Source organism: Lepus europaeus, chromosome 9 (assembly GCF_033115175.1).
Source record: "Lepus europaeus isolate LE1 chromosome 9, mLepTim1.pri, whole genome shotgun sequence".
Classification (NCBI taxonomy): Eukaryota; Metazoa; Chordata; class Mammalia; order Lagomorpha; family Leporidae; genus Lepus; species Lepus europaeus.
The window spans coordinates 59886750-59912291 of NC_084835.1; the positions used below are offsets into that span (position 1 = coordinate 59886750).

The following is a 25542-nucleotide window of genomic DNA, read 5'->3' on the forward strand; positions in this document are numbered from 1 at the left end:
TCATTCATAAATACAAAATTTTATTTGCACTTCATTAGTGTAGAAAGACCACAATGCTTCTCATACCACAACACTCAAGACACGCCAAGTTATTCAAATACATAATTACTTATTTACCTTGACTAAACAAAACAGTGCAGTTTAATAAAAGATATACCAAAGATAAGAGTTCACAAATTCATTATCAGACCAAAAAAAAAATAAAGGAAGAAAACCGAACACAGTCTGGGCTTAACAGGAATAAGCCTCATCATAAAGGGGAGAAGTCTCGTCATTACAAAGGGACAGGATGCTTAGGCAAACACACCGTGTTCTCTGATAGAGTAAAACCTCTGAAAAATTCCTTTAAACAGGATTTGTTTAGGACAGCAGCGTCGTTTTAAAATCTTTTTCTAAAGTTTCAAAAACACTTCTTTCTTTACTGAATCGTTGTAGTTCTTAAAAGCATGGGGGATGTCCATCAGGAAACCACGGGGATTCTGCGGCCCCGGGACCAAGTCAGACCCGGCCCTCTCACTGGCGGTACTCTGCCACTGGGTCACATCAGGAAGTCACCTGTGACGGCGGCTATGGCTGCAGCCTGGCTTGGTGGCAGGAACACTCCAACGCCTGAGCGATGCTACAGCTGGGGAAATGCCGTGTCAGCAAGAGAAAGCACTTGGCTTAGCTTTTCTTCCCCAAAAGTCTTTCGTTTTATAAATTTCCTTTCAAACAGTAAGCAAAGCACCACGTCCTCTCTTCTTATCACAATATCTTCTGTCCTCATAATATAATTAACAAGGACAAGTATTTAAGAAACATTATAGCTTTCATTTCTCCCATTCTTCATATTAGAAGTACTACGTTCCCAGTGTGTGTACACAAGACACTGGAGCAATGAATGAAATATAATAATTTGGAGGGAAATATGTAATTTATAACCAAAACATACCCAGGATTGCATTATTTGCATATTTACAAGTTAGTGTATAGCTCTGACTTGGATTACAAAGTGCGAAAGGAAATTGTCAAAATGATTGTAGTGCGGAATAGAACGTTTTCCCCCCCTTCCAGGAATTGTTTCCACTTTGTCTCCAAAGCAGCAAATCAACAGCATCGGACGTGTGGCCGGGGGGGAGGCAGTTCCGGTGGGATCTCGGGCTCTGGTTGTAACGAGAGGATGCTGTTGGACAGCTCATTCCTTAGGACGTCCAGAGGCATCTGAAGGGCACAGGGGAAAGACACACACATTGCAACCTCGCAAGACACACAGGCAGACACTCCGTGAACAGCACAGCTCCACTAAAAACAAAGCTCTCCGAAGCAGACATTAAGGGCTTAGGCCAAAACCCAAACCGGAAACCAGGTTCAGCCAGGTAAACATCACTCAGTCTTTAATAGCCTGGGGCAGAAGAAGCAGAACTCAACATCATGAACACTTAATAAAAAGAGGGGGGAAGAAAAAGCGGTCTGTACTCTAAGCTATTATGTGCTCACGAAAGAGGGAACCTCTCATGGCAATTATGTAAACAACCCATTTACTGGCTGCTTCTGGGTCGTGTGTGGGCCGAGCAGCCCCCTGCAGCTGCAGCTTCCACACACTGTCTGTATTCCACACGCACAGACGTTTTCCCTGCCGTTCCTCCCGAAGCCATACAGCGTAACAGCCGTTTCCACGGCACTGACAGGGTCTTAGGCATCGGACGTCATCTAGAGGTGATCTGAAGCACGCAGGAGGACGTGCATGGGCAACAGGCAAACAGCCATGCCATTTTACAGTGAGGACTTGAGCTGCCAGAGTTCGGTATCCTCTGGGAGCACCTAGAGCCAATCCCTCTGGGAAACCAAGGGACGACTCCGTGAATAAACGTGGGTTTTCACTAAAAGCCCTTGAAAGACGCCTGAAGAATCTGCTATTGCTCACAGAAGCCGCCCTGTTCTCGCAACTCAGCATCACAGAACGGCCTCTGCAAAGGCGAGGGGCTCCCCCTAGGGGCAGAGCATGAAGGGATGGCGGGGCCTCGGGCACTCCTTAGTTGAGGCAGCCTGTGTATTTTGCAGCCTCTCCAGCATCTATATGGGACTTAATCCTTGCAGAACAGTTAAGAAGCAAACAGTCAGTAAACACTATCACCGCGTTTCCAGGCTTAGTGCATCTACTGAAGATAACAACACCCACAGGCCCGGGACGGACAGCAGCTGTCGCTACACCAGGCTGGACCCCTTGGCCGGGCTAATCGCTACACCTGGTTTTTGAGCCTAAGCTCAAATAAGAAACTCCCAGAGGAAACAACTGGTGTCAGACGAAAGGCTTGCACGATGCACGCTGTTCTCTTACCTTTTTCAGAATGTCATCAACAAGTTTCAGGAAGATCTCGTCCACGTTGAAGTTATCCTTGGCACTTGCTTCACAGAACCGCATCCCAGTTATCTGCTGTGCAAACTACGAGAGCATAGCAATGTGTTTTTCCTGCGCGAGGCAGAGCACCGCCCAGCCCGTGTGCGGAAGGCCTGGCTTCCGGTGGGCAAACCCCCAGCTTTAAGGGAAGGGCTGGGACAGAAGGTCTGGAAGTCCCACTTACACTCAACTAGGAAGCTCACAGGAGCAGCAAATTCTTACTTTGTAAGTAAACAGCAAAATAAAAGACAACAAAACCCCCAGGGCATAGCAGGACCCTGAAGTCAAGCGCAACAGCTGACATTTAAAATGCGATTATCACTGCTTCTCCGTGATTGACTCCTCAGCAAAAATCCAAGGAAGGGTAAAAACATCTGAGTTACAGAAAATCAGAAAATCCACTTCATGGCTTAAAACGCCAGGTTGGACAGCAATTCACTACACACTAATGCAGTTCTTCTTCCTTTTCAAAGGGAAAGTTTTTAAAAAAACAAATGAGAAAAACTGTGAATGAGTGATTACTGTGATTTAGACAAGTAATCTACTAAGAGGAAAAGTCTACCACATCAACTACCATGCAGTGGGGCTCCCCGCACGCTCTCACCTTTTCACCCTGCTGCCTGCTGATCTCTCTGTCTGTTTCACAGTCCAACTTATTTCCCACTAAGAGAAGCTCTGCATCTTCCGAAGCATACTGTGGAATTTTAAAAGAAGCTGCGTTTCAAAGACGGGCACTGTCGTGTGCTAACAGAGAGAGGTAAGCCAATACAGTGTCTTCACTGCTTTCTCCTTTGCTCACCCACGCCCCACCCTGCCCCCCAAGAGCCCACCCTCGGGGGCGTGTGAGACAGGGCTCTTGGTGCTGCAGGGAGCAGCTGGGTAGTCGCCATGAGGAACCTCTGTGCTCCTGGCCTTGGACCCAGCAATTCCTAAGATTCTCCCCTAAGGAATTCATTCAAAACAGTCAAACGGTTACTAATGGAGACAAACCTGAAAGACCCAACAAGATGGATAAAGAATGAAATAAGATATGAAAAAAAAATTTCAAGTTTAAAAAAATGCATAGACAGAATCTATACTTGAAAAAAAAAGTTATTTTGAAGAGATGCGAATAAAAAGCACCTGACTGATGCGGCCTTGACCAAGTCACCGAGCCAGGAGGAGCCAGTTTCCTTAACAGGAACCTGTGTGGCAACGGTGCCAGCAAACGCTGTGACAGGGACAGTGCCTGACACTCAGTGCAGAGCAAGAGTCAAGAACCAGAGGAGGGGAGCAGCAGATTCACGAATTCAAGTACTTCATGGAGCCTTAGGATTTGGGCTGTTTCTTTCAGTTTTACATGGTTCATGTTAGTTTCAAAACATTGACAACAGTAAGGACTGTCCCTTTCTCATGGCCTCCAATAGGGGAAACCAGCACCCAGTGAAAGCCACTACTGGGGCCGGTGCCGCGGCTCAATAGGCTAATCCTCCGCTTTGCGGCGCCGGCACGCTGGGTTCTAGTCCCGGTCAGGGCGCCGGATTCTGTCCCGGTTGCCCCTCTTCCAGGCCAGCTCTCTGCTATGGCCTGGGAGTGCAGTGGAGGATGGCCCAAGTGCTTGGGCCCTGCACCCCATGGGAGATCAGGAGAAGCACCTGGCTCCTGCCTTCGGATCAGCATGGTGCGCCAGCCACAGCGCGCCGGCCGCAGCAGCCATTGGAGGGTGAACCAACGGCAAAGGAAGACCTTTCTCTCTGTCTCTCTCTCACTGTCCACTCTGCTGAAAGCCACTACTGGGCCTGGTACAGCCCACACCCAGAGCAGGGACTCCCCTCAGCTCTGGTTCATCTTGGAAACCCTGGTTCCCAGTGTGGCTTCAAGAGGCACACGCGGTGGCATGCTCGGTCACAGGACAGGTGTATATATCCAACCATGAGCCAGAGGAGAATCTCTTATTACAAATGAGAGGCTCAAGGCCATCGACAATGTTGAGGGCAGCTGACCAGTGAGTGAGGCCCCTGGGCTACCCACAGGCCCCTTGGAGAAGGTCTCCCCTGAGGTCAGTACTCTGGGCAGGCTCACAAAACAAGTGTCTGGGTGACCTCTCAGCTCCACGGGGGAGCCGATACAGACGAGTGCCTGGGCTCTGCCGGCAGACAGACCAAGGAACCAGATTAAGTCCTGGGTTCGTTATCTGGATGAACTGAATCCCTCTCTGCCTTGTGGGCTGTGCTACGGATTAAAGGACGTTCAGGCTTTGGCGCATGCTCAGCAAATGCGTTTCCCCTCTCCTTTCCAGAGGTCACACTGGTGGAGGACCCGACACTCACCTTGTCAATCATCTTCATCCATTTGGGCAAGTCGTCAAACGTCTCCTTCTTAGTGATGTCATACACGAGTATGATCCCCTTGGCACTTCTATAATACGCTGAGGTAATGCTGTTGAATCTCTCTTGACCTGCTGTGTCCCTAGGAAAGAGCAGCAAAAATCAGTTCCCAAGCTCAACGCAAGCCACTTCACATCCTACATCCTGCACACACAGTAAGCACAGAGGGGCACAGGTTCAGCTGAGGAAACAGTAGGAGATACACTGTATCTCTGCACACAGGTTAAGTGCTCAACTGGATGAATGCAGATGGATTGCAACCCAAGACCAATCAACATTTTCCCCTGAAAGACAGAAAACCAGCAGCGGAAATGTTAATACATCAAAACATATGATCACATTTTTTCCAAAACACAACAAACGACATGCGCTTTTAAAATGCAGCCATTTACAAAACAACTACACAAAAACCTGACAATGCGCAGGGAATTCACATTCTGTACACAGGCAGGTATGCCCTGCCCAGAATGTGGTGAGGATCCCCATAACGTAAGGCCCTCTGAGTCCACAGAGAGATAACCACCAGCCAGCGCTGACGGTGGGGCTGGCTACCTGGGGCAGTTTTCCTATGGGAATAGCAGGACACAGATGCACCATTCCAATCTTAGCAGGCTCATCTGAGGTCAGCAACTCCAGTTCAGCGGAGACCTGCAGCAGGGCCCCAGGTAACTCCTGCACTGCTACCAGTGCACAGCTGCTGTTAGTCCTGGTAGCTTTTTTTGAATTAGTTGCATTCAAACAAAAACATAAGCAAGTCCCAATTTCTTTCAAACCAAGATTTTGGAAATAAGAATTTTCACAGCAAAAAAGACAGCCATAGGTTTTGATCAAATGTTTTCAATGTTTAAAGAAATATTCTTTGCTATCTGAATACTGTTAAGAAACACTTCCCATTTCTTTAAAAATCCGAAAGCATCATGCATTTTTCTATTCTGAAACCTGTGGATAGCACAATATAGCAGAACCTCAAATTTAAATAGCAATCACACATAAGAGCTTCTTGGAGCATTTTGGGAATTACATGCTTTACTAAATCTCTATTGCGAACAATTTTAAGCTGGCTTTTAAATGAACCCACATTCATTTTTGTATACATTCGATGAATTTAGAATCCAGAAATTGGGTCTCAAAAACAGAAATTATAGATAAAAGTAGTTTAAATAAAGACTCCACAATCAAAGCCTCGGGGCAATAAAAAGACACTTCTGATGCAGTTTGAGAAAAGGCTGTGTGAGTAGCAGACTTAGGAATCTTTAGCTGGTGAGTTATCTTTGCTGATTTTGTATCAGACATGAAGAAAACAGGATTAAAACCTGAAACGCAAAACCTGAGGCAATCATTCTAACAAAATAAAAGAGCAAATAAGTTTGGTTTAGAAAAATCCCAGCAAGGGAACATTAACTAGCTCACTAACTTCCCATTTAAGACTGTTCCTTAAAGCCCAGCTTTTTGTGTCTGCTCTGAGTGTTTGCACCAGAAAAGCCCATTCCTTGAGAGACTATTCCATATTCCCCTAATATCTGGGTTGAGAAAGTTTTTATTTTCTACTCCTCACAAAAGCTCCTTTGCTTCATTTAATTTCCCCACATTCAAAACCGAGTTCATTCACTATTCATTAAATGCTTCTCACGCACCAGGACCACAGGAATCCCATGTGCTGATCCGTCTAGGAAGAGGCACATCCTAAAATCTCCTCTTTTTATATCAGAACACCTGAATTTCACTGTAATGATAAGGAGTTGATTTCCACAGATTTGAAGTCTATTAATAGAAACTAAATCACTTACCACAGCATGCATGTGGCCTTGTTCTGATTTCTCTCTGTTTTTAGTACAAATAAAAAATTCCTCCAATTCTGTTTCCTCAGTTTGTTAACACAACGTTTTGACAATGCAAAGATTTTTGCCTACTGTATTTAATCTATTTAAATGATGCAGCTACTAAACTTATTTGCAGAGCAAGAACCAGTATCAGTGTATAAAATGCTCCTCCACCTTCCAAGCAGGGGAGAAAAAGATGTCAACTTGGCTAAACAAAATTCCCCAACAGCAAGGTGGCAGAGGACGGCATGAGGATGCCTTTGCATGAAGCATTCAGTTCTGTGTTTGCCTAAAAGTAGGGGACAAATTTTATGGCTTCAAGTCCATTTCAACACCTGGACTCCAAGTTCACTGAGAATAATTTGCAGAATAGCATCTGGATATAAAATGACAATCTAGCAAACAGATTTTATTTTAGCTATACTTAAAGATCTTACATACTTTCACATATAGAGAAGGAAAAAAAATGGTCCCTTTTCTGTCCACAGATGATCAAGGAACTGAAAAATGTGGTCACAACATAAAATGTGCCGTAAGAATGTGACAGTGGCCGGCACTGGGGTGCAGCAGTGACGTCACCGCCTGCGATGCCAGCATCCGTATGGGCACAGGTTTAAGTCCTGGCTGCTCCACTTCTGATTCAGCTCCTTGCTGACATGCTTGGGAAAGCAGTGGAGGATGGCATGAGTCCTTGGGCCCTGCACCCACACGGGAGACCTAGAAGAAGCTCCTGGCTCCTGGCTGCAGCCTGGCCCAGCCTTGGCTATTGCGGCCATTTGGGCAGTGAACCAGCAGATGGAAGGTCCCTCCCTCCCTCCCTCCCCCTCTCTAATTCTGACCTTCAAATAAATAAAATCTTTAAAGAAAAATTTAGAGGATGAAGGCAAGGGTGAAGGTGAAGCCAGAAGAGTTGTTGCGGAGAACACTTTCCCATCCAGAACAGTGGCCGCCCTGGCTCCCAGAGCGGGATTCCTCGGGAAGGGCCTCTGATGGCGGCACTGCGGACTGCTGAGTCAGACAACGCTCGGACATAACCTTTTTTTTTTAAAGACACATTCTCCATATTATTTACTTTTATAATTTTTTTTACTTTTATAATTTTAAAGTTTTTTAAACATATCATACAAGGTTTATACATGTTTTGATTAACATGTAAACAACATGTACTTATCTATGGGACACCACGTGCATTTTGAGAGGCCTGGGGGGGTGGAGTTCGCATGTCCAAGTTTGGGGCCTTGGGGCTTCTCATGCTTCATAAGACAGGTAATAGGTTACTGCGAACCACAGTCACCACCCTGATCTGCAGAACTCCAGAGTGCACTTCGTCTACTTACGCTTCATAGGGGTAACCCAGGATCCCTCTAGGCCCAACCCTCCCTGCACCTCTGGTCCAGAACGCACTTCGTCTACTTACGTTTCATACGGGCTATCCAGCCTCCCTCTAGGCCCACCCCTTCCTTTCTACATTCAAAGCAACTTTTCCTTTCTCTGCATCAGCTTCCACTTTGGAGAGACACGTGGTATTTGTCCTTCTGTGCTTGGTCTACTTCTCTACTGTCAGCGGAACACTGACATACTGATACCCTAACTGTGCTGTTTTCAGATGGGCCTGCGGCAAGCTTCGCACAGGTCTGCCATCAGGGCACTGCCTCCATGAGGTGAGAAAGCACTTCACCCCCAGGCGCTAGGTACCAAGAAGGACACCGCCCCCACCCTCGTAAAAATGGTCCTCGCCTGCAGGAGCTGCTGACGGAAGCGGCAGCTGGGCGACAGATGCGCTACTGCCATTGCCACAGTGAAAAGCAGGGGCGGTTATGTGCGAAACACGGTCGCTGCCGCCTTTTGGAGCATTTTGGAGCATGGGCTGCGAAAGGAAATATCTTCTCGTTCTCAGACTGCTAGTGCTTCAGCCCCAAGCCAGAAACAGAAACACGAGAACCAAATCCCCAAACCAGAAAGTCCTCCAAGCCGGTTAGCAGTCCCGGATGACCGAATGAAGACATTACCTCAGACAGCTCTGCAGGGCTGCAGCGGCGCCCGGCGCAGGGTGCGGGGCGCGGTGGAGAATGGAGACATGGCACTAACATTCAAGCGTTAGGTGAGGTGACGCCACGGATGAAGCAGCGATTAACGCGGATGAAAGCACACACACACATGGTGGACAGACAGAGCTGGGGACGACCTGCCAAGAGGAGTTAGTGAGCTGAGTACGCTGTGGCCGTGTCACGGGAACAAGGGGCACTCGGGATGGCCCGCCGGTGCCACTCTCCACCACCACCACCTCACCTCGTCACAGGTCGCCGGCAAGGCCATGTGCGCCTCTCCCTGTGACTGACCACAAGGTGAGAAAGGGCTTCTCTTCCACGAGGAGCCTCTCGCCAGTTTCCAGAGGTGTGAGGGAGGGCCCTGCCACATGGTGGCAGGAGCGCAGCTGCACGTGTAGGTCCACCTCTCGCAGCGCGCAGCCCTGCCTTCCAGGCTTGCAAATCTGGCTCACGCAAAATAATTTAAAGACACGAAGACAGGCACGTGGACAGCCATCACAGCGATGGCAGTTTCAGTTTGTGTTAAATGATTTGCAAGCAGAGGCACAAAGGTTCCAAATCGCTACCGCTGGAGTAACACAACTCCCCATGTGCGAATGCAGAATGCAGTGAGTGGTCTTCCAAGCTCTCTCCAAGGGAGCACTGTTCGTTTGCTTTTAAAATGAGCACAGGGGCAGAGAAGGAGGAGAGTGCGTGCCAGCTCACACAGTTAAATTTATTAGATAAGCACGGGGACTGTTAGACACACAGAGCGTCACTGGGGGTGGGACCCTGGCACTTACCAGATCTGTAGTCTAATTTTCTTTCCTCTTAGCTCTACAGTTTTGATCTTAAAGTCAACACCTGTAAATAAAACAAACAAGTATAAGGGACAAACAATAAAGATGGGCTTTGTCAGGAGAGACAGTCCTACCTGTGTGTTTCTGCACAGTCACGACTTTCCCAGGGAGGCCAGAGCACACCAGCACCTCCAGCTTCCTGGCCCCTTGAAGGCTTCGCGCCCCCGGACAAGCTGCCCATGTGCTGTTTCATCTGAGCCACCAACAGCATTCGTGCTGTTCAGAAGATAATTTACTGCCGCCAGCATACAGTTCAGCATACAAGCCGTTTAACACATTAACAAATGGATGGTTTTCAAAGGGTGTTAAAAATTTTTATTTCAAACACTGGAAAGTTAATCTTAATTTCAAACTACCTTATTCTGAATTTAGCAATTATTTTATTAAATTTTTTGGCATTCACAAAAAACTTCAGTGAGGATAAAAATGACTCATTTATCGTATTATTGATAGTGGGAGGGAGGAATTATTACTAAAAATTTACTCATACAAATTAACATAGCAATTTTTATTCATCTTAATATTACTAAGCAAGCCATTCATTACACATCAGCTATCTGCTTCAATTCAGCCTGTAAAGCTCCAGAGAGAGCTGTAAACCAAGTCTTAATTTGTATGTTACCTTTTATGCTTTTCCAGTTAGAGAAAACTTAAAACTATCTCAAGGCAATTCTTAAATACAATTTTCACAACTAAGAAAATAAAAGGGACTTGGGCTGAATTTTGAGCATGGGAAACATGCTCCCTGCAAGAACTGTGTTCCAACTGCTCCCCGGGGCCCACGTGCAGTGACCCCAGCTCAGGCTGGCAGGAGGGTGGCTGGCACTTGTGGCCACACTGAGCCACAGGGAACCTGTCTGTCCTGTGGCTCTCCACTTGTGTGCACCGAGGCGGCGCTGGCCAGAGGAGGTTCTGAGGTGAAGAGAAAGACATGTGACTGCTTTCTATTTTAGTAACGCGGTGTAGCCGGAAGGCAAACCAAAGGCAGCCTCACCAAGTGAAGAAGCTGCATGAATGTAAACTGTCAGGAGAAAACACAGCCAGAGAAGACGCCACCACAGCTCAACTCTTCATCTCTCCCAGCAGATGAGACTTCAAAGGTCACTGGACAGGGGCTGGTGCCCCCGATTTCACTTTCAGTTCTCGAATGGCTTTGCTTTCCAGTCAAATGACACAGGCTCCAAAGGGAAGCGGGCTGCACATGACTAAGATCCATGAACAGAGCTCCTTGAGGGCCCACCCACGAGGAAACGGCCTAACCCAGTGATATTCTGCCAGGCTTAAGAACCGGCAGCGGCTCCTGGCTCTCCTCCGGATATCCACACAGCCAAGGGTTTCTTCCCAGCCATGTTACTGCTCCCCGGGGAGCTTACAGAGCAAACCCACACGCTGTCACGAACGCCAGGCTGTTCTACTTCTGTTTCCAGTTACCTCGGAGGAGCTTGTTTCCAAAATCCTACTTAAGGAAGCCGTAACTTTTTAAAGACTTTCCTGAGAATCGCAGCTGTGAGCCGCTTCAATTCAACGGCAAGGACGGCGTGACCCCGGCGGGCAGACTGCTTCTGCCCTGATGCCGCTGTTCCCTCTGCAGGGAGCCACAAGTCCGAACACGTCAGGTGCCGTTTTTCAGCTAACTTGAGCAGCTCTGCCAACTTCAGCAGTCCCTATACTAGGACTGTTTTGCAACCACAAAGTTAACAAAAACAAAAGGATACCATGTTAATGCTCAAATACAGGCGTGGTAATATTATCACAATGGGATTATGAGTGCATTGCTAATCCTAATAGGAAAACAAAGCAAAGACTACCTGACAGCAGACAGGATTAAGAATCTGTTTAGCCAAAATGAAGACTCCAGAGAAATACTCAATGGCTAAATCCAAGATTATACAAGACAAACAGCTCATAAAATTCTTAAATGACATATCCTGGGCCTTATCTGACAGCCACAAAGTGGCCTGTGATGACAGAAAGCTTAATCCAGTTTACGGCTTAGAAACACATACTCTGTATCAAAGTACACAACAAACACTTCTAAAAATCTTCTTACATCAAAAATTAAAATCACTTAATTCAGTCAAGTGCTAATATCTGCATGACACATTATAGAAATGACAACAATCCTTCCTAAAAGCTCTCAGGTCGCCAAGAGCCTCAGATGTTTGGCAAATTAGCTTACATGGCTCCTCACTGTTTGGGAGCCAGTAAGGGACAAGGAGGGTGGCAACTCCACTTCCAGCACCCAGTCACCTGCCCGTACCAGCCGTCAGAGGAACTGTCCCTGCCCTCTGCAAGCCGCCACGTGAGCTAAATCCACACTCCACGCACAGGGCAAAGACGTGTCATTTCTGTTCTTAGAAGCCTCCGTACGTGCCCAGGAACCTCCGAGGCCCTGGATTTCCCAAGAGAACCCTTCTCTGACAACACCCACGCTGCCCTCACTCTCAGGGGTATTCCCTGTTCTGGGACCTGAACCCTCTTCTGGCCTTCGTCACGCTGGCTCTTCCTAGCCGACCTCCCTCATGGACTTGGAAATGGGCATCTCACAACACTGCTGGCACACAGCAGCAACTCAATTCAACCAATGGCTGGCAAGGGCCCCGCTTTCCCTCCAAGTGCTGAGGATGTAAGGAGAAATGCTATTTTTGGGAAAAATTTGCTCAAATCAGGACTGAGAGCTGAAAACAAACCAACCAACCAACCCACTTGAGCAACCAGGACAGGCAGCTGTGCGACGGGAGCAGTGGATGCAAGAAGACACGCAGTGTGACATGGAGCGCTGCCTTTCTCCTACAGTTTCTTGAAGGATGGATGGGGCAGCCCCTCCCCGCCATCTAAAGATTACTTTTATTTGTAAGACAGAATGTCAGAGAGAAAAGGAGAGAGACACATGAGATCTTCCATCCGCTGGTTCACTCCCTAAGCAGCTGCAATGGTCAGGGCTGGGCTAGGCTGAAGCCACCTGAGTCTCCCCCGTAATGATGCAGGGGCCTGAGTACTTGGGCCATCTCCTGCTGCTTTCCCAGGCACATGAGCAGGGAGCTGGAGGAAAGCAGAGCTCACAGGGATGCCGGCATTGCAGGCAACAGCCCCTGGATGGGGCAGTTTTACATGTGCTCGTACCCCCTCCTTACATACACTCGCCCTGGTGGGTTATTATGGCAACACATTATTTCGGCGGTCATTTGGATGGAGAAGTGGTCCACTAAGTGAATTTTTCTGGTCACAGGAACTTACCTCTCTTCAAGGAATGCTACGGTTTGGGTGTCCCTCAGGGTGCATGTGTTGAAATTTAACTCCCATTGTGAGGTATTAAGAGGATAGAAACTCCACCCCACTGCGGTGTTAAGAGGCGGGGCTTCTGGAGGTGAGCAGGACTAGGTAAGGTTACCAGGTGAAGCCTATATGACTGGCTTTACAAGAAGTAGCAGAGGACAAGGGATGGGGGTGGGGATGGGGATGGGGACGGGGATGGGGACGGGGACGGGGATGGGGATGGGGACGGGGATGGGGATGGGGACGGGGATGGGGATGGGGACGGGACGGACGGACGGACGGACGGACAGACAGTCTTCCTAACTTGCAATGCGACACCCTGCACCACCCCAGGACTCTGCCAGCAGGAAGGCCATCACCAGAGGAGGCCCTTGCCTTTCAACCAGAACTGTGGCCAAAATAAACTGCTCTTTTTAAGTATCCCGCCTCAAATACGGTTGTTGCAGTCATGGAAAAATGGACTAACGATGAGCTTGCTTTTCTTTACAAACTGTACCCCCAGGCTTTTGTTACTTTCAAGTATCTGAGAGGCGCTTCTTAGGAAAGAACATTTACTTCAGCCTGCAGTTCCGGCCTGCCCATTCCTCTGGTGTCTGGAGGAGTGGGGCGGGAGGATCACTTGGTGAGTGCCCAGGCAGAGAGGCGCAGGAAACACTGATAACCAGCTCTTCCCAGAGGGCAGGGGGCCTGGAGACTTCACACTACGCCCACTTCCCAGCGGCCAAGTCATCAACCTTAAGCCACTAACCAACTTCAGGGGATAAATGTCTGCCTGAGTTTGGGGAGCTAGAGCCTATGCAATCAACACTTTCACCAAAGTTCTACAAGTATTTTACAAAGCTTTCAGAAAGGAAGCGGGTTACAGGGCAATCGTCGCTTTCACTGTGAGCTCAGTTGCTCTGAGAACCGCCACTGGTTCTTGATCTGAATTTCCTTTAGCAATCAACACAGAGGCAATGTGTCAAACATACTGCCTGACACCCAATGCAGCCAGTTCTCACAGCAGCCCAGTGACATGAGCCATAGCGATACATGTGCCATCTGAGCAGCAAAACCAAAATTCAAGTTTATGCCATGGTGCACAATGAAAGTCAGCAGGGTGGGGGTGACGGTGGGGAGGGGGTGCAAAACTATTTGCACATAGCCCCTAATCACCATAATCCAGCCGGTTAAAGACAAGCTTAACTCTGCACTCCTTTCTACCAGTCTTTCACAAATCTTAGCTGATAAGATTTCAAAGTTCTCCTGAAGGCAAAACATTTCTCAAACATTACTGTTTCTTTCTGCTGTGCTGTAAGAAGTTAGAGAAAGAAGATAGCAGGTGCACACAGACACTTCTTTCTTCACATTCCCTTCAGGCAAAACCCACAAACAACCCTGCAGCCCACGTTCACAACATTCACGACGTTCACCACGGCTGCCTGGGTGTCCGCCTCCCTCTCCCTTTCTACTTCCATGCTCACCTGCTCTTCTCCCCACGAGCTGGAGCTTATCCTAGACTACAGACTTGACTCACGCCTCAATCCAAACAGGGGCTTATAATAACTAAAGTCTGTATGGAGGCTTTTCTCCCAGGGGTGTATGCTACACCATGTCATCTAATGATGCACGTATGTTCCCACGGGAGAGGATTTCAAGCATCTTCAGTGAGTCAAAAGAAACTAAATGAAGATTATGTCAAGGTCACGTACACAGTGGTAACCCTAGGCTTAGACGAGTCATCTGAATAGGAGGCCAGTTCTCAGCCCAAACTACACCATCCACCAGAGAACAGGGCACAAGGAATTCCTACTGCACAAGGGAAGAGGCACCGTGAACTTGCTGCTAGCGCACCCGTCTTGAGAAACCCCTTTACAGCGTGTGCCATGACCTGCCTTTTCCTACATAAGCTGTTATGAGGACTCGGAAGTGAAACCAAGCACTGCTAACTGCACAGCATTCAGGTCATCTCGGAGGCAGGTACTGTTTAGGGAGTAACATTCACTATGTGTCATTACTATCCATCCGGAGTTTAGCGAATCTTCCCCGAGTCTCTGTCCTGACAGACACAGGGCACAAGGCGCACCCTGGAACCGGACTGAACACAGCGTCGCCATGGGCTGCAGCCAGCAGGGGACACAGTGACAGTGCGGGCGGGGCGCTTCTCACATCACTCAGATGGTTCTGCTCTGCAAGTGCAGTGTCACCCGGGGCGGGGTGGGGGGGGATTTCAGAGCAAGGTGTTTACTCCCTTCACAGATGAAAACACCAAGAGCTCTCTTTTGGTGTTAGCTGTGTTACAAGGGCCTGAGATACATGAACTCACGTACGCGCTTACGAATTTTAGGGGGTAGATATGATTGCCGTCCCCATTTCACAGATGGAAAAGCTGAAGGCAGAGAGGTTGGAGGACTGCCCAGGTCACTGAATGGGCAGGTTGTCAGAGGGCACAGATGTGAATGTGGGCTGTCTGGCCCCACCTCAGCCCTTCCCCATGCACTGCGCAGCCCCAACTGATGAATGAGGCAAGGATGGAACGGCCAGAAAAGGGTAGGAACATATAACTTCGTATGGACAAGAACTCTGCACGCTGGCAAATACAACAAAACTCAGAGTGAGGGGCTGGTGCTGTGGTGTAGTACGCTAAGCCTCTGCCTGCAGTGCCAACGTCCCATGTGGGCACTGGTTCGTGTTCCAGCTGCTCCACTTCCAATCCAGCTCTCTGCTTATGGCTTGGGAAAGCAGTGGAAGATGGCCCAAGCGCTTGGGCCCCTGCAACTCACGTGGGAAACCCGGAGGAAGCTCCCAGCTCCTGCCTTTGGATTGGCCCAGCTCTGGCTGTTGTGGCCATTTGAGAAGTGAACCAGCAGATTGAAGACCTCTCTGTCTGTATCTCTGTCTCTCAGATAAATAAATAAATCTTTAAAAAAGAAAAAAAGAAAAAAAAAACCCTCCAAGTGAGCACATGGGATGACACAGACTCCACCCCTGCACCAGGAGGCTTTCTCCACTCTTGGCCACAGACTGGCTTATCTGCCATTTCAAGTTCTTGGTCACAAGGGGAAAAGTGGGAGAAGGAATTGGGGGAAATTAAAAAAACAAAACAAAACAAAATATATATATATATATTTAAAGGGTGAATCATTAACTACTCTCAAACAGGTCCTTAAAAACACTGGGACTGTCAAGTATCTTATAGCCAGGCCACAGGATTACTTTTTTTTTTAAAAGATTTATTTATTTAATTAAAAAGCAGAGTTAGAGAGACAGACAGACCTTCCATCTGCTGGTTCATTACCCAAACTGCTGCAACAACCAGGGCTGGGCCAGCCTAAGCCAGGAGCCAGGAGCTTCATCCAGGTCACCCACATAAGTGCAGGGGCCCAGGAACTTGGGCCATTCCTGCTGCTTCCCCAGGCACATTAGCAGAGAGGTGGATTGGAAGTAGAGCAGCTGGGACTTGAATTGGCGCCCATATGGGATGCTGGCAATGCAGCTCATTCTATCACAACACAAGCCTTATTGATTACACTTTAAAGATTTATTTATTTGAAAGGCAAAGTAGGAATGAGAGACAGAGAGATATTCCAATTGCTGGCTCACTCCCCAAATGGCTGTAATGGCCAGGGGTGGCCAGGCTGATGCCAGGAGCCCAGAACTCTACCCTTGTCTCCCACATGGGTAGCAGGGGCCTAAGCACTGAGGTCATCTCCCACTGTCTTCCCAGGCACATCAGCAGGGAGCTGGATAGAAAGGGGAGCACTGGGAACTTGAATCAGCGCTTTGATAGGGGATGGCCAGCGTCCTAAGCGGCAACTTAGCCACGTGTGCCACACCAGCCCCAGTGACTACCTTTTGATGTGCATGTTCAATCACATACATCTGTATGTATCTTCAAAGGAGAATTTCTGTGGAGTGTTTCAGAATCAGGTTCTACAGTACAAGCTGGGAGAAGAGAATTGTAAATTGCCTTTTCTGGGCCAGGCACTGACGTTACTGCATCCTCATTTATTTCTGCACTCACTGACAGCATATGATGGACAGAGAGAAACACAGCGAGCATCCACCTGCTAGTTCATATCCCAAATGCCCCAACAAATGGGGTTGGGCCAGGAGCTGGGAACACAATCCAGGTCTCTCTCAAGGGTGGCAGGGACCTAACTACTTGAGCCATCACAGCTGCTCCCCAGGGTCTGAATTAGCAGGAAGCTGGTGTCAGGGACGGAACTCAGGCGCTGGGATCCACTGCTCCAACAGGCATGCCAGTCAAGAGAGTGCTGAGGTTCTACCACACCCCAGGAATGAGGAGAGAGGACGGATGTGAGAAGTAACAAAGCCCCCTCTCCCCCAGAAAGGTCCCCCTCCAAAGAGGGGCGCCTGCTCCTCCGCGGGTCCTGGCCTGGAGAGCTGTCTGTGGCAGCGACTTCCATCACAAGCTTGCCTGAGATGCACTTGCAGGGTGTTCTGTAAACTAAGACAGTGTTATGTAAGCAGCAGAAACCCAAGAGTGGGGTCTGTCAGACTGGAGGGAAAATGTTTTCTGTGGAATATTTACACAGTGCCCTGTGAGGCTTGTGTGTTGATCTGAAAGGATAAGAATTTTCTTTAAAAAAAAAAAAATCACACTCACTTAAGGGCACTATTTTTGGGCTGTAGTTTTGGTTTTCCACGTACTTTCCAAATGTCAAAGACGTGCAATAAAAAGGCAAAAGGGAAACAATGGTCCCTCCTCTACCTGGGTACAAGGCATTTTCCCTCTTCTTCAGCATTTTCTCCTGGCCACCTGCATGACTCACTTCCCTTTCTGTAAAGTATGAGCAAGGGAAGCAGGTTTAGCTTTGTGCCCTACAAAAGGGCTAGCAGATTTGTAAGTTACATAAAACTCCAAGAGCCTCTCAAACGTGCTTGCTGAATGACTGTTGCACAAAGCTATTCTTTCTTGACAAATTCAATCCACTGCTTAGCTGGCACGACATAGCTGGCACCCAATGCTACAGAATAATTTGGACCTGTCAGTTCTCAAAGGAACTGACTGCCTTCTACAGCCATTTCCGAGATCTATTAACAGATTGCTTCTGGCAGATTCCACAGACTGGAGAGAAAGCTGCAAGCTCTAAGAATCTGGATCCCTTATCATGCATAATGAGGCCTCTCTTCTTCAGCACAAGCAACAGTGAAACACCGCCTGCACTCCAGCCAAGTCTTTAAATAGATTTTTATTCAACATAAATAACTGACCCCAACTAAATCTGCACACTTTCTCTGACAGTTACCTTACTCCACAAAACAGGATGCTTCCCATAAACCCTAGCAGTTTAAGTTCACAAAGGAACCTCATCGCACAGTGCCTGGCACACACGCATGTAAGACCCAAGTGTTAGCTCCTCACACGCCCATCTTCCTGAGTCATCATGTTACATCATTTGGCAGGGGAGCCTGCGTGGGGCTCTCTCCCGATGCAGTGAGTGACACTGGAGGCCTTTCCCAGTTCTAAGTCAAACACTTGGGCAGATCTGTTATGGCCTGCATTACAGGTTCACTCCAACACAGGCCAGCTGTCTGTCCAGAAGGAAGGCCACACAGTGTCCCTGGCCGGCCCTCCTACTGCTTCTAGGCAAAGACACTCCTGACTACATCTCATCCTGCGCCTCAACTGACATTCAAGGGCAGGCACACGGAGAGCTGGGACTCACCTGTTTCCTGGCCCCCAACCTGCTGTTAGCTCAACTGCTGGATGCAACAGTGTCCCCAGCTCCTGCATGCTGAGCACATCCTCATCTCAATGTGGACCCAAGGGACTAGAGGGGAGGGTCTGTGGAGAGCAACATGGGGACAGTGGGCAGTGACAACTGCCCTGAAGTCCTGTCATCTTCAGGACCCCACGTGTTCAGGGAGCTCGGCTGTGAAGTTTAACAAACACTTGCTGAAGGAGAAAAATGGAGACCAGGTAGCAAGACTCAGAACAAAATTTAAGGAGCTTCTCACTTCGGTTATCTTGTATTTCCTGATTCTCCTTAGTTTTGTTTTTTTTTTTTTTTTCCTGTCTTCTGTTTTTGAAATATTGGCCATGGCAGATTTTTTTCTTAAAAAAAAAAAAAAAAAAAAAAAAAGGTTTATTTACATCTGCTTGAAAGGCAGAATGACTGAAAGTAACAGAGATTTCCCATTTGCTGGTTCACCCCGAAAATGGTCACAACAGCCAGGGCTGGCCAGGCCGGAGCCAGAAGCCAGGAACTCTATCTGGGTCTCCCATGTGGGTGACAGAGACCCAAGTACTTTGAGCCATCTGCCAATCAGGTACATTAGCAGGAAACTGGACTGGAAATGAAATAGGTGGTATTCAAACCCTTGTACTTCTATATGGGATATGGGTATCCCAAGCACTGGCTTAACCCACCACACCACCACACCCACACTACAGTGGATTTAAAACAACAACGACAAAAACAAAACAAAACAACAACAACAACAACAAAAAACAGAGCAAAACAAAGGAAAAAAAAAACCTTCTTCTTAGCAAAATAAAAGAATTAACAATCCTATGTTGCCTCCAACATCCTACAGGAAATTTTACTGTCCATGAAAATCAGAACTCTGGTCTAAACTACCTGATTTCAACTTTTCCCATATTTTAATACTTGCTGAAAAACTCAGGATAATTTTTTAGAAATACATAAACGTGGGGCTGGCGCTATGGTGCAGCAGGTTAAAGCTCCAGCCTGTAGTGCCAGCATCCTACATGGGTGCTGGTTCGAGCACCAGCTGTTCTACCGTTGATCCAGCTCCCTGCTAATGTGCCTGGGAAAGCAGAAGATGGCCCAAGTCTTTGGACCCTGCATCCATGTGAAAGACCTGGAAGAAGCTTCTGGCTCCTGGCTTGGGACTGGCCCAGCTCCGGCTGCTGTGGCCATTTGGGGAGTTAAGTGCGTCGAAGATCTTGCTCTCTTTCAAATAAATAAAAATATTACTAAAAAAAAGAAATATATAAAGGCTTGTGATAGTTAAAAGGATTATCCAGGTTAAATCCCTTTGCTTGGGACCAGAAGTGTTTCAGATTTTGATTTATACAAACATATATATGTATATATTAATACACACATACACACACACACACACACACATATATATATATGGATATTCTGGGAATGGGACCCAAGTCTAAACACAAAATTCATTTATGTTTCACAGAGCTGGAGGGTAATTTTATGCGATGTTTTCAGCGCACCTAAGTGTTGACTGTCACACAAAGTCAGCTGTGGAATTTTCCACTGCAGTGTCACGCCAGAGCTCAAAATTTCAGATTCTGGAACATTTTGGATTAAGGATGCTCAACCTATATAAGAAATGAAGTTTCATGAAGTATTACTTTAATGCCCAAAAGGTAAGTGTCATACAATCACAGGGGCACAAAGAAGGTTAATTTCACTGACAGCATAGAATAGTTACATCATTATCGTCACAGCAGTGCTGTTACAAGGACCAGATCAGAAAACCAGGAAAGAGCCTCACGCGTGTGAGCTACCAGTATTTCCAACAAAGCAGTCCGTCAGCTTAAACACCAACGGGAGCTAAGGAACAGACAGACAGACAGACAGAAACAACCGACTTTCGGCCCTGACTACCTGCAGACCAACTGCGCCACGGGGCTAGGTTCTACCTCTCGGAGACGGCTTCCTCATCCATAAAGTGGGCGTAACGTCCCTTTCAGCACTGTGCAAGGCCTTTTGCTGGTACACACAAGGTAAGAGCTCGCCAAAGAGTAGTGCCTACTAATAGAACGTTGTGTCTCACGCACTCAGACAACTAAGTCACATCTCCAAAATCACAAACCGATCAGCTGCAGAGCCTACAGCAAGAACCCCACTCACTCTTTATTATGTTTCCCCCAAGACTTAAGGCAGTTAGAGGCAGGGTGAGGTTCTATTTGGTGAAAACAGTAGAATCAGAGCAAAATTAATAGTGGGCTTTCAACAGTTACATAGAAACAAAACAAAGGTTAACAAATATCTAATTTTATGAAGTTGTCTTTGAAATATGCTTTTAAAAAAGTTCAGTCCTACAGGCCATCAGAGGAGGAGGTACCTTTTTCTGAAGGGAGGAGAGAACTTCCACTTTGACTATGGCCTTGTCTAAATAAGATCGGAGTTGGGGAACTCAAGAGGCTTCCATAGCTTTGGCAGCTCATGACAAGTCTCTCCGGTGATTACTGATGCCATAAATAAGAGTGTCAATTGTTAAATCAACAACAGGAGTCACTGTGCCCTTACTCCTCATGTAGGATCTCTGTCCTTAATGTGTTGTACTATGTGAATTAATGCTATAACTAGTACTCAAACAGCACTTTATACTTTGTGTTTCTGTGTGGGTGCAAACTGTTGAAATCTTTACTTAGTATATACTAAATTGATCTTCTGTATATAAAGATCATTGAAAATGAATCTTTTTTTTTATTTTTATTTTTTGACAGGCAGAGTCAGACAGTGAGAGAGAAAGAGACAGAGAGAAAGGTCTTCCTTTTCCGTTGGTTCACCCCCCAATGGCCGCCACGGCCGGTGCACTGTGCTGATCTGAAGCCCAGAGCCATGTGCTTCTCCTGGTCTCCCATGCGGGTGCAGGGCCCAAGCACTTGGGCCATCCTCCACTGCACTCCCGGGCAATAGCAGAGAGCTGGCCTGGAAGAGGAGCAACCGGGACAGAATCCGGCACCACAGGTGGAGGATTAACCTATTGAGCTGTGGCACCGGCCAAAAATGAATCTTGATGTGAATGGGATGGGAGAGGGAGTGGGAGATGGGATGGTTGCGGGTGGGAGGGAGGTTATGGGGGGAAAAAGCTGCTATAATCCAAAAGTTGTACTTTGGAAATTTATATTTATATTTATTAAATAAAAGTTAAAAAAAAAAAGCTCAGTCCTTTGTTCACCCCAGTGGAAGTCAAACTAGAGGAAGAAAAACCAAGAAGGGCCGGTGCTGTGGTGCAGTGGGTTTACACCCTGGCCTAAGGTGCTGGCATCCCATATGGGCGCTGGTTCGAGTCCTGCCTGCTCCTCTTCCAATCCAGCTCTCTGCTATGGCCTGGGAAAGCAGAAGATGACCCAAGTCCTTGGGCCCCTGCACCCGTGTGGGAGTCCCAGAAGAAGCTCCTAGCTCCTGGCTTCGGATGGGCACAGCTCTGGTCGTTGCAGCCAACTGAGGAGTGAACCATCGGATGGAAGACTTCTCTCTCTCTCTGCTCCTCTCTCTGTGTAACTCTTTCAAATAAATAAATAAATCTTTAAAAAGAAAAAGAAAAACCAAGAAGTCAGCGTTGCTAGACAGAAATGGCTTCTGCAACTTCCACCCAGAAAGTAATGGCATAGAGTTGCATACACACACGTGCACAGTCAGGTTTGCAGTAGGTAATCAAATGTGCACAATACTTTGGCCCCACTATAAGAAAAAAAGTGGATCAGACAAGGTAAGGGAGTTACCCATATCTATAGCCAACTATTTTTTTTCCATTTCTCAAAATTTAAAAAGCTGACCCTCTAAGAACCTGTCAAGTTATGTAAGTTATATTAGACTAAGTAATTCAAGTCCATGAATACAAAATTCATTAGAAAATTATATACCATCTAGATTATTTTTAAATAGGTACGCTATTAAAACATTCTTATATCTTTGTGAATTTTCTGCCTCCTTCAAACCAGACTTTGATCTGATTAGTAAAAAAAAAAAAAAAAAAAAACCCAACATTATACTCATTTACACTTTTACATAGTATTTCACCACCTCAAATTCCTAGGGAATTCTACTTTGATCTTCTATGGAAAGTTAAAGTGAGTGTGAGTCTCTTTAAAAAGGTGCTTGGGGAGACACTCCCAGCCTCTACAGTCTGTCTGCCCTGCCATAACTCCAGCAACCCACTGGGCATGCCTAGGGACTGGGGTCAGGAGCAGCGGACATCTGTAAACCCTGCCAGGGGAGGGGAAGCCTCCTCTATGTGGAGCTCATTGTACCACACAGACACGAAACCAGCCTCACAAGGAGCCTGGAGCCCGGATCCCACACCACCTGATGCCAGGTTTGAAGAGCATTTTCCTAAACTTGAAGAACCAACTTGTCTTCACAACACTCCAATAGAGGACGCCTTCTCCGACACGCCCTCACGCCCCACCCCCAGATAGGAGGCGCTTCCTGGGTGCCCTGCACAAGTCTGTTACCGCCCCTACAACCTCCACCCCAATCCACGTGTCCATGAGCTCGGATCCACTCCTGCACAGAGCCCATGTCCTGTTGCCACCAAAAGCCTGGTGGACAGCCCAACACCCGACACCCAGTAGGTGCTCAACCAACGATCCGATCACCGCCAGGGAGAGCTTTCTGCCAAGTGCCTTCAGCCTCAGAACTTCCCACAACTGGACGCGTGCACTGAGCCGAGTACTATAGGCTGTGCGTGCGGGAACAAGAGATGAGCAAGAGAAAAATAGAACCACACTCAGCGTGCGGTGAGACGCACTCCGCTAAGTCCACGTGTTCATGTTTGTTGGGGGGACAGAGAACTGCCTGGCCTATTTCTTTCCTCAGCCCCAAGTGGCCCACACAAGCCCAAATTCGGTTGAACTGTCTCTGTAGCAGTCTTTATGGTCGCAGGTGCTTGTGGGGCAAGGACCTCACTCCCTAGCGTGGTGGTCAAGGTCTCACAGCAGCCACTCCTCTGTTCCCTAAGGAACCTTTCCCACGGCTTGGGGGGTGCCGCTCCACCCCCTCCTCTCCTCTATTCTAAAGCACAATTCTGCTCATGGCCAATCTCACCGGCATCCACCCAGCCCTTCAGTCTCCTGTTTAGCGCCGGCACTGGTTCTTCTTCATCACATGGCACAACTACATTATCTCTGATTTTCAGATGTCCACGTGTGGAGCTGTGAGGGATCGATAATTCTGCATTGTTTTTAACACTACTGGATTTGTGTCAGCTACTAAAATAACAGTGTACACATCATGTGATGGTTTAATGACTCCTGCACTCTGCACGGTCCAAGAAGGGACATCTGAAACAGGTCCAGTTATGCTACTGAACTTTAATATCACATTCCCAAGGCCAACTTTTCAAAAAGAGCAACGAGAGCACAAATATCCCCCCCCCCCCCAAAAAAAGGCATGAAGGAAGGAAAGTTCTCAGAAACAAAACAAATACTGGAAGTTTAATTTTCCATAAAGACATCTGAAATGTAGCACTCGTTTTGTTCCGGGACAACCAAAAAGCGATGTATCTGCACACTGGAATTAGCACCGGCTGGGACTCTAAGCCCGTAGGGAAATATAGGAGATGGTACTTTTAATTCCGTGCGCCAAATCTCGGTTCTCTTCTGGGAAAAGCCCTCACTGCCCACCACGGGAGGTCAACACCCTTTAGCTGAAGAGCCAGCCCGGCTCCAGGCTTCCCCGAGCGCTGCTCCCACGGGGCTTTCCGGGGTCACGATTCTCGACCCCCACCTGACACCCCTCCACGGCAGGTCCGGCGGGCCTGACTTCTTGGAAACAACTCTCTCCTGCAGTTTCCGTTCCGCGTCCTGGGAATGCCACCCCTACCTCGCGGCCTGCAGCCCGCGGTGCTGCCCTCCCCGGTGAGGTCACCGGTAAACACAGCTGCTCCAAGTCTGTACTTCAAGACACTTGGTGCAGTCTTAGTTTAAACTCTCTGCGTGGGGAATGTTACACTTCATCATTTCAGCCCGCCCTTGAAAACGGGTTCAAAGGCGAACCGACGCCCCGCCGACAGCGAAAATCCTCCTCCTCCCAACGCTAGCGAGGACCCGCCGGCCACCAAGGCAGCGGCCAGCGCGGCCAGGCCTTCCTCTTTGGCTGAGTCTGCACAGAGCCGGGAGCCTCCACGTGCAGGTGGATGCGTCGCCCCCCACCCCCGTCCCTCCAGGCCTCAGGACGCGCGAGAAGGGGTCGCCGGCGGCGCGCGCGCTCCAGACCCCGGCTCCGGCCCAGACACAGGCCCGGGCGCCCCAAGGACGCGTCCGCGCCGAGACCCAACGAAAATCTCCGTGCAGCTTCGGGAGTGGCACCGAGGGGCTTCCACCGAGACCCCCCGCCGCCGCCGCAGATCCCACGCGAGGCCCAGCGGCCAAACGCAAGCCCCTGGGGGCCGCAAGATGGGAAAGGGAGGCCCCCCGGGGCGGGGGCGGCGGCGCGCGCCTTACCCACGGTGGACTTGCAGGCCTCGCAGAAGGTGTCGTCGGTGAAGCGCTCCATCAGGCTGGTCTTGCCCACGCCGCGGGAGCCGATGATGATAACCTGCAGCTTGAAGTCGGCCGGCCTGGGGGGCTGCTTCCTCCGGCGGGCCTGGCCGCCCGACAGCGCCGGGGAGCCCGCGCCCAGGCCGCCGCCGCCCGCGGCCCGCCTCTGCAGCGCGGCGCCCGGATCCATGCACGCATACGGCTCCCGCTCGGCCCGCCGTCCGCCGCCGCCCGCCCCCCGGCCGCGCGCCCCGGGCCCCGGCGCCCCCTCGGCCTTGGCCTCGGTCTCAGCCGCGCGCAGGGGGTCGGCCCCCGGCTCGAAGTCTCCGCGCTCGAGCGGCCCCGGGGGCCCGCGCTGCAGCTGTTCCGCCGGGCGGCTTCCTGCGCCCCCCTCCCCGCTGCCGCTACCGCCGCTACGGCTACCGCCGCCGCCACCACCGCCGCCGCCGGGGGAGGAGGAAGGGAAGCAGCTACTCCGCAGCAGCGGCAGCAGCATCCCGGACGAGGAGGGGCAGGAGGCGCAGGCGCGCGGCGGGGGCGGGGCCGCGGCGGGGGCGGGGCCGCGGCGGCGGCGGGGACCGGGCGAGCGCCCCCTGCCTGCCGGAGGACTG

The 25542-nt window shown here is 49.0% G+C and overlaps 1 protein-coding gene across 1 annotated transcript; it reads right to left on the reverse strand.

Annotated features, from left to right (window-relative positions):
• Positions 1–25427, reverse strand: RAB12 (RAB12, member RAS oncogene family). The gene is made up of 6 exons (XM_062201375.1): positions 24896–25427; positions 9394–9454; positions 4687–4825; positions 2982–3071; positions 2318–2422; positions 1–1200 (listed from the first exon to the last, which is right to left on the reverse strand). Exons 1-6 carry the CDS (start codon positions 25425–25427, stop codon positions 1087–1089), a joined length of 1041 nt encoding a protein of 346 aa, XP_062057359.1. The 3' UTR covers positions 1–1086.
• Between the last annotated feature and the right edge of the window lie 115 nt (positions 25428–25542).